Source organism: Mustelus asterias, chromosome 22 (genome assembly GCF_964213995.1).
Source record: "Mustelus asterias chromosome 22, sMusAst1.hap1.1, whole genome shotgun sequence".
Classification (NCBI taxonomy): domain Eukaryota; kingdom Metazoa; phylum Chordata; class Chondrichthyes; order Carcharhiniformes; family Triakidae; genus Mustelus; species Mustelus asterias.
This window is the reverse complement of record NC_135822.1, coordinates 33,155,117-33,165,090: the sequence shown is the minus strand read 5'-3', so window position 1 is coordinate 33,165,090 and position 9,974 is coordinate 33,155,117. Positions and strand designations below refer to the sequence as shown.

The 9,974-nt window shown below is 45.7% G+C and overlaps 1 protein-coding gene across 1 annotated transcript; it reads right to left on the bottom strand.

Moving 5' to 3' along the window:
• Window positions 1-656: 656 nt before the first annotated feature.
• Window positions 657-7,236, bottom strand: LOC144509765 (somatostatin-2-like). Its single transcript, XM_078238552.1, has 2 exons — window positions 7,132-7,236; window positions 657-869 (listed from the first exon to the last, which is right to left on the bottom strand). Exons 1-2 carry the CDS (start codon window positions 7,234-7,236, stop codon window positions 657-659), a joined length of 318 nt encoding a protein of 105 aa, XP_078094678.1.
• Between the last annotated feature and the right edge of the window lie 2,738 nt (window positions 7,237-9,974).

Genomic DNA, 9,974 nt, shown 5'->3' with positions numbered 1-9,974 from the left:
TAAGTGGGGTTAAGGGGATAGGGCCTGGGGTGGGATTGCTGGCTCGAAGGGCTGAATGGCCTCCTTTTGCACTGTCGGGATTCTATAATCCTGTCTCTCTCAGTATCTGGATCCCACTTCCTTTGCTATCAGTTTCTCCCTTCCTCTCTCCTATTGCCCACACTTTCATTTTCCTCCCTCTCTCACCGGCCTGCGTTCACTTTCTCTCATCTGTCCCTATTTGTTTTTGACCATTTCTCCTGACTGTGTTTCATTCCCCCCCCCCTCCCTCATCCCAAGACCCTCAATTCCGTACAACATCCAACCCAACCCCCCGCCCCCCCAACCACACCACCCCACCCCCCCCCTCCCCCGACATGTTTGGAGAGTTGAGTCAGTAAACGATCGAAGAAACGTGATAATCTTGGTTCCACTTTATTGCTCTGACAGCTTGAGCGCGACTGGGATAGAAAATAAATACATACAGGTTGCAGTGAAATCACACAATCATGCTTTTTTTTATTTTTCTTGTGCACGGCAGAAAATGTTCCCCCTCCCTCGCCACCACATCAGCCCCTCACAGACGAGTAAAATAAAAAGCAGCAGCTTTATGTACAGAGCTAAATCAGTTCCTTTCTCGACGGCTTCAGTTTGTGGCCAGGTGACGCCTTCTGGGGTCAGCAGGAGGTAAAGGTTTTCCAGAAGAAATTTTTGCAGGGGGCCTTCCGCTCCCTCTGCGGTAACTGGCTGAAGCGAGACCTCTCCTCCACTTTCATCTCCTCCAATTCCTCCGGATCGGGGAAAGTGCTCTCCACCCCAATTTGATTGCTGCTGGAATCGAGCAATCCGGATAACAGCTTCAAGATGATCTCTTTCCTCTCTTTGTTCAGCTCCTGGCGGGCAAACACAGAACATCATTGTGGCTGCGTTACCCGTGCGGGGGCACACAGCAATTTGGCCATTCTATTTAAGGTGAGGGATTGCCCTTGGTGAAGAAAATATCTTTACTTAAAACCATTTCTCCCCCCACCAATCTGAGACTTATTTGCAAACTTGGGGGGTGAGGAGTGATCTTATAGAGGTTTATAAAATCAAGAGGAGCACAGATAAGGTGGAAAGCCCAAAGGGGTGAATTTTCCCGTGCCGCCCGCCACAGGAATCATAGTGGGTGGGGGGCTGAGGATTGTGGACCAGGCAAAGGCCCGTTGACCTTGGGTGGGATCTTTGGGGCGAGCGCAGACGGGAAGTCCCGCCCAAGGTCTTTTCCCCAGGATAGGGAAGTCCGCGGGTTTAAGGTGAGAGGGGAAAGATTTAAAAGGGACCTGAGGGGCAACCTTTTCGCACAGAGGGTGGTGCGTGTATGGAATGAGCTGCCAGAGGAGGTGGTAGAGGCGGGTACAATTACAACATTTAAAAGACATTTGGACAGGTACATGGATGGGAAAGGTTTAGAGGGATATGGGCCAAATACAGGCAAATGGGACTAGTTCAGTTCAGGAAATCTAGTCAGCATGGACGGGTTGGGCCGAAGGGCCTGTTCCGTGTTGTATATCTCTATAACTCTCCTCTCAATTAAGGGAGGGAATAATTTGTATTTGTGTTTGGTCCTTAATCACTCAAGGCTGCTCCCAGAGAGCTGTATTTTTTTTAATGTAGGAAACGCAACCAATTTACACGCAGGAACCACCCACAAATGGAAATGTAATACTAATATTGATCAGGACACACTTGGGATCTTTTACCTTCACCTGAAAAAGCCTGTTTTTGACATCTTATTGGAAAGACAGAACCTTATCTACCTATAGGGTTCCCCACAGTACAGAGTAGGCCATTCAGCCTATTGAGTCTGCACCGACTATCTGACAGAGCATCTTACCCAGGTCTACCGCCCTATCCCCCACACACTTACCATGGCTAATCCATCTAACCTGCACCTCTTGGGAGGAAACCGGAGCACCCAGAGGAAACCCACGCAGACACGGGGAAAATATGCAAATTCCACACAGACAGTGACCCGAGGCTGGAATTGAATCCAGGTCCCTGGCGCCGTGAGGCAACAGTGCTCACCACTGTGCCACCATGTCGCCCACCATCCAGACCGCCTACATCAATTGAAGTATTCCAGCCACCATTCCAACTAAGATCAGAAGATTCAATTCAGCCCAAGAATGGGAGCTGGGGTTCTTCAGAATAGCTAATTTACCAATGGGATGGAGCAGAGAGGGTGAGGGGAAGGCAAGTGAGTAGTTCCAGAATTAGTACAGTCTCGGTGTACTGAAGAACTCCACCATCAGATTCAATGATAACTATGAATAGATGTATTTCTGTTTTAATTGAAAGCCTACACTTAAAGTTTTCAGAGAGCAGGGTTTAAAATACTGACTCATTTCTGTTACTGATTTAATGACTGCATTAACAATCGTACATATTTATATAACCCAGGGAGTTGTTAACTTCACCATGGAGAAATATAATGGAGCCCAACATGTTTGGTGAGGTTACACCAAGGATGCTGTGGAGGCAATGGCCTAATGGTATTATCGCTAGACCATTAATCCAGAAACTCAGCTAATGTTCTGGGGACTGGGTTCAAATCCTACCACGGCAAGATGGTGGAATTTGAATTCAATAAAAAATATCTGGAATTAAGAATCTGCTGATGAAACCATTATTGGAAAAACCCATCTGGTTCACTAATGTCCCTCAGGGAAGGAAATCTGCCGTCCTTACCTGGTCTGGCCTACATGTGACTCCAGAGCCAAAGCAATGTGGTTGACTCTCAACTGCCCTTCAAGGGCAACTAGGGGTGGGTGATAAATGCTGGCCAGCCAGCGACACCCATGTCCCATGAATGAATAAAACAAATTACAAATGAACAGCCACCACCAACCATGGAAAGTCACTTTGTGCTGAGCTGAAAAATCAGCACTCTATCTGTCATGTGAAATTTATAAAAAAAATAATTATGCACCAGATTGTTGGAGATGTTTATCGTGTTTTCCTGTACTCACAGAAAAATGTTCCCTTTGGTCTCATTGCATGTGGCTTAGCTTCATAGCAGCTCAGTAAGGCATTAGCGATTCCGCTATCCTCTTAAAGCAACAGTACCAGCACACTAAGCACTCCAAAAACAAGAGGAAACTCGGCAATGAGTCATCAGCATTCGTCCCTGCTGTGGTCCAGTGCCACATGGGCCTGGGAGGCTTTTTAAAAATTGATTTCAAACAAAGCAGATAAACGCAAATTGCTGCGGATGCTGGAATCTAAAACAGAAAATGTTGGAAAATCTCAGCAATTTCTGTTTCAGATTCTGGCATCCACAGTATTTTGCCTTTAAGTTTATTTAAGTTATTTTATCAGTGTCACAAGTAGGCTTACATTAACACTGCAACGAAGTTACTGTGAAAATTCCCCAGTCGCCACGCTCCAGTGCCTGTTCGGGTACACTGAGTGAGAATTTAGCATGGCCAATGCACCTAACCCGTACATCTTCAGACTGTGGGATGAAACTGGAGCACCCGGAGGAAATCCACGCAGATACGGGGAGAATGTGCAGACTTCACACGGGAAGTGACTCAAGCCGGGAATCGAACCCTGGTCCTTGGCGATGTGAGACAGCAGTGCTAACCCACTGTGCTACCGGAGTTGGAATAATTGGGAAAATAATTACCCCTCTCAGGACTGAAAGAGCCCTTAATCTCCCAAAGTTAATACCTCCTTGTTTCCCTCAGGCCTCTAAGAATGATTCTATTCACTTACTTGTACATTTAATTGTTTTCTTCAGCACGTGTTACATTAACAAAGGATCTGATCGTCAGCTACTGAACTAGTTTTCATAATTGTTGCAATTACAGCAATTGACACAGGAGAGAGGTCCCCCCACCACCACCTTCCCAGCCCCTTGATTTCCTCATCCTACCTCCCCCCTTCTGTATTCCCCTCCCTCCCTCTACCAAATGGTTCAGATGGGCTGCAGTATTCACTGCTGCCAGGGTTCTGAAAATTGGACCAAGTTTCTCTCGTTACCTTTTGACCTGGTGGTGTGTTACTGAGCTGCGTGACATTCTGAACCTGTCACACACAAAAATAAAAGGGTTGGAAAATGCTGTTAGTGCCTCTCCAACATCCTGGTGTCTCCTAATCAACCCCATCTTCAAATGTAATGCATTCATTGTGATAACAATGCTGGAAAGGGACAGGATGTAGGTGTTGTCAGCTTTACAATCTTTATAATGACTCTCTGCTAAACACAAAAGCAAAGCCAGTGCTTTAGTCCCTCGAAGTCAGTGCACAAGAGGCAGCCACAGTTCAAAACACCCACAGCAACTGGAGAACTACAGAATGGAGGGGAGGGGGACAAAAAACATCCCCTTTGTACGGGTGGGACTGTTCTGAATGGGAAAGGTGGGAAATTGATTGTTGGGACTGAGTAGAGGGGTAAAAAAGGAATCTTTCTCTGTACCTGTGATAAAACCTGTGTGGGCAGCACGGTGGCACAGTGGTTAGCACTGCTGCCTCACAGTGCCAGGGACCCAGGTTTGATTCCCAGCTTGGGTCACCGTCTGTGTGGAGTCTGCACGTTCTCCCCGTGTCTGTGTGGGTTTCCTCCGGGTGCTCCAGTTTCCTCCCACACTCCAAAGATGTGGGGGTTAGGTGGATTGGCCATGCTAAATTTCCCCTTAGTGTCAGGGGGACCAGCTAGAGTAAGTGCATGGGGTTATGGGGATAGGGCCTGGGTGGGATTGTTGTCTGGTGCAGACTCAATGGGCCGAGTGGCCTCCTTCTGCGCTGTCGGGATTCAGTGATTCAGTGAAATCTGAACCCTGTCTAAAGTGAGAAAACCGTTCATTTCTGATCACTGCTTTGATGAACAGAAAGCTTGATCCAAATCAAGTCTGATTGATGCACAGCTCTGTACACATGTCAGGGGGATAAGTTGTTCCATCTCCCACCTTTCATCCTCCTGAGATGCCTTCAAATGTAAGGGGTGTCTACATGGACTGAGCAATACTGAATTGTGTTGTTACAGCACCTCCTGGCTGTTATCATCTAAATTGGAGTCAGCACCTGATAAGCATTTTATATTTAATACAGACTTATCCCAGGGATAACGGCTGGACTCTCTCTTTAACCTAAGACCATACCTTACCCATATATCCAGTCAAACCTATCGAGGATCCCACACCCTTCAAATCAAGGATGCCCCACTTGCTATCCTCGATCATTTATCATGAAACAGCAGCCTGTTTAACAGTGGGCGGCACGGTGGCACAGTGGTTAGCACTGCTACTCACAGTGCCTGGGACCTGAGTTCAATTCTCGCCTCGGGTGACTGTCTGTGCAGAGCTTGCATGTTCTCCCCGTGTCTGCGTGGGTTTCCTCCGGGTGCTCCAGTATCCTCCCACACTCCAAAGATGTGCTGGTTAGGTGGATTGGCCATGTTAAAATTGCCCCTTAGGATCAAGGGGATTAGCAGGGGTGGGGTTACAGGGATGGGGCCTGGTTGGGATTGTTGTCCGTGCAGGCTCGATGGACTGAGTGGCCTCCTCCTGCACTGTAAAGATTCTGCGAATGAGATGGGGGTTAAGTGGGACAGGAGCACCTGTTGGAGATAACAGCAAAAGGATAAATGAACACAGGTAACACACAGTTAAATCTGGAGCCTCTGTGCAACTGGCATTCACACTGCTCACTCACCCAGAGGTGAATCAGTGTCCGCACAGTTACAACCTGACAAAGGTAATTTGGGGATCGTTTTCAGACACACAGCACTGAGAACTGAAGGAGAAAGGGATGTTGTGGCACCTGCGAGCTGAACTGGTGAGTAAGCTGCTGTGACACTAACATTGACTGAAGTGACCCTATTAAACTAATAACAAGGGGCAGGCTTTGTACACCAAGGAGGAGGACACACAGTTTGCATTTTATTGCTTGTCGTGGCTAAGTGTCTCTTACCTATTCATTCTCCACCTGCCTTTCTCTGCTTGTGTGGTACAAGTCACTCACTCTCCTAGTTACTGCGATGCTGCACTTCGTTTCAAAAGGCTATTTGTCGCCTCCACAATCAGGGAATGAAAGGGTTCTGTTCCCACACTCTAATCTTTTCTCTCTTTGTGTCTTTTTTTTTGTATTCTCCGTCTTTTATCTCCCTCACCGCCTCCCTTTTGCCACTTTTGCGCTGATGCATGTTTAAGTCGGATTCTGGGGAACTGGCACTGCATCTTTTGAGGATCACCGAATCCGGCAAACTGAGGGAGAGATGAAAAGGCAGCCACTTGAAGGGATACCGCGTCAAAGTGAGCAGAATCTCAAAGGAAACTTCAACCATCGAGACAAAATGTGATTAAAGGGGTGGGAAACTGTTTGCATGAATACAATGTCTTTCACGACTAAATTTTGCTTTCTAATTTATTCCGGAGGCAGCTCACGCATAAAAGTCTTGGAGCGCCTCGGAGTTTTCCCAGGGATAACTATTGCAAAAATAAAACAAGAAACCAGCCGTGGATATATCAGTCTCCCAATAGCCAGTTCTAATGTGATATTTCTTTCTCACACTCTGCTTCTCTCCCTCTCCCACCGTCTCTCAATCATTCTCACTTTCTGATTTGCATGTTTGTTTCATTTTCTTTTTCCCTTCAACCTTTATCAGCTGCTTTCTCTCGACTACTTCCACCCCTGCCTCTCTTCCTGAGTCACTCTCACTTTCTACTTCGCTCTCACTTTTTCCATTCATTTATCTGCTCTTTTTTTTCCTCTCACTTCTTGCCTCTCACTATATCTCTTCCTGCCTCCCTACCTGTTACTCTCTCTCACTCTCACTCAACCTTTTGTCAATATTACTTTAATTCACGCTCATGCCACCCGCCCGACCCTCACTTTCTTTCCTACCCACTGATTTCCTCTTCTCTTCGTTCTTCACATTTTCTCTCTATCCTCGATCCATCCATCCACTCCCTTTCGATTTGTCTCTCCCCTTTCTATAATTGTCACCCTGATCCATCTACCTCTCTCTCCCACACGATCTGCCTCTCGGTCCTGGCTTCCTTGCTTTTGCCTAGAGTTTTTCTTCTCTCCCTCTCTTGTCATCGATCTGTCACTATCTTTCGGTCACGTACTCTTTGCAGAGTTTCTCTTTCAAAGTTTTTCACTCACCTGATTTGCTCGAAGACTCAGCCTGTCTTCCAAAGGTGCCGCGGTGCTCACAGTGGACACAATGAGCAGTATGGACACAAGGCTCACCGTCCCTATTAGCTGCATGCTGACGCTTTCGGTCACTTGGAATTGGAGTGAGGTGGAGCTTGGTCGAGATCTTCTCAGTGCGCCCTCGACTTTGGAGTCTCTCTGTGTGGCTTCGACAATCTCCAACCCCTTTTTATAACCCAGCAGAGCCCCAGCTACTGACGCACAGACCGAAGCTTCATTAAACATCAGGACTCCATCAAAGCCAAAACAATTACACTCCATCCAAGATTAACCACTCGTTGACCGGGCTTCCTTCAGAAACACGTCAGTCAATAGAATAGTCCTGTTGTGCAAGATTTCTGCAAATTTCTGCCTGAAGATGAGAAATGCTGAGGAGAAAGTTTTTAAATTCTGAATTAAATTAAATGTTGAATTTCTGTCTCCAGACATGAGGCAAGAACCCATCACTTTAGGAGCAAATTTAAAAAGCTCAGGCAACATTTAACATCGGATATTTCTCAAGTTAGAATTTTCCTTTGTGTTGACAATTTCTTGGAAAGGTTTAGCACTGAGTAAATATCCGTCGTGGTATCTAATAAGGTAATTCAAATATGATTAAAAGATTTTCTTGATGATATTTGTGGAATATTATTTGATGATTTGGAAAGTCCCAAATCTGATATTGTGTACTATGTCAAAAAAAACAGATGTCAAAGTGAATTGGATTTTATGTTTTCAGAATAGAAATACATTCCCTATTCCTTCACCTGCTTCTCTGGAAATGTTTTATCTTTACGGAGTACTGCTTCGCAGATGCTGTTTGCACTCTGCTATCTCTCCCGATTGCCCGCTCTTCATATCGGAGCATGAACCATGAATGCCAGCAAACTATTCAACTGTGGCTGCATCACAGCGAGATCTTGATGCCTCTCGTGGCATCGCTGTGTGGTAATCATGAACCCAGACTTTGGTACATTTTCCCTTCCTTAACGTCCAGGGCACTGACGCCAATTTTGATGCCGTTATCACCATTTATCAGGCAGCAGCTCACTTAATACAGACTGGAGATCAAGCCCGAACTGTACCCGGCATGTACAATGTAAAGTTTAAAGTTTATTTATGAGTGTCACAAGTAGGCTTACATTAACACAGCAATGAAGTTACTGTGTAAATCCCCTAGTTGCCACACTCCGGCGCCTGTTCGGGTACACTGAGGGAGAATTTAGCATAGCCAATGCACCTGACCAGCACGTCTTTGGACTGTGGGAGGAAACTGGAGCACCTGGAGGAAACCCACACAGACACAGGGAGAATGTGCAGACTCTGCACAGACAGTGACCCAAGTCAGGAATAGAACCCGGCTCCCTGGCACTGTGAAGCAGCAGTGCTAACCACTATGCCACTGTACCAATCTTGATGCCTCACGTGGTATCACTGTGTAGTGGTCAGGAACCCGGACTTTGGTACATTTTTCCTTCACTAATATCAGGGGTGTTGATGCCAATTTTGATGCCGTTGTCACCTCTTATCAGGGATCAGCTCACATAATACAGACTGGTGATCAAGCCCAAAGTGTACCTGGGGTGTATGGCACAATGTAGCACCAGAAGGTGCAATTACTTAGTGAATCACCAATGAAAGAGAACAGTGGCTTTGGGAAATGATCCCTCAATTTAAATGCCATCAGTTATCACCATTTTTCAAATTCCTTCTTCTTTTTTTAAGTTCGCCTCTTGGATTTCTTTCTTTGGAAACCAGGAACACATATCTGGCTGGTTCCAGCATTAAGGAACAATCAAATTGCCCAATCCCGCCATGGTATTTTTGCCTCTTGCAGTAAGTTACATGGCTACGGGTGAGGTAGATGGAGCAGGAGCAGGGGCTGGCAGTGGGGCAATGGTGGCGTGCTACACAGCCGAGAGGTAGGTCGTGGTGATGCTCCAGACATTATGGTGTGGAGGAGGCTTGATGGATTAATTAGTCTTTTCCATGCTGATCAATTTTGTTTTAATGTTTTACTGAAAAAGACATCAAGTCAAAGCTTTTCATGGTGCACTCATCAGGACAATCACAAGAATAATGTCAGGGGAAAGAATAACTTTACACTATATGAGAAGAGAGTACTGATTGGTTGGGAAGTGAGCTGATTGGTTGAGGAATTGCAATGTGAATGCACCAGTTGATGACAGCTGACAGATAACTGCCAAGCATCGTTTGAAAATTTAAATCGGGCAGTTTCATTCAGATTGGCCAAGGCATTGCCCTGAGGAATAAAACAGCGAATGATAAAACAAGTGAAGGGGACAGAATTAAAGTTAAAAAAAGGTAATTATATTACATCATATCACATCATGAAATACAGTTTACTCCGATTAATTCAAAATGACGTAATTTCAAACAAATAGTCATTTAAAGCAAACAACTAAAACCGAAATTGTAATTAAACAAACAAAAACTGACCGATATTTTGATTTGAGCAACTTGAATAATTTGTATGTGAATGCTTGATACACAATTGGTTACTCTGTGGAGTGCAGTGATTCGTCATGTATACACATGCAGTATTCATCCTGCGTCACTAACATACCACAAGCAGCAAGGAGATTTTGGTGACATTAGTTCAATCAGGAACGTTGATCTGGATACCAAGAGGACCTCTCCGCTATTTACTGATAAGGGATCTTCAGTTGAACATGAGGAACATTGCTGACCATAGTAACCAAAGAGCAACACCCCTCCAAACAGGCACCATTCCCTCAGTCCTGCAGTGAACTATCAGCCTTCGTTATGCAAAAAGGGGTTGCTTCAACAGG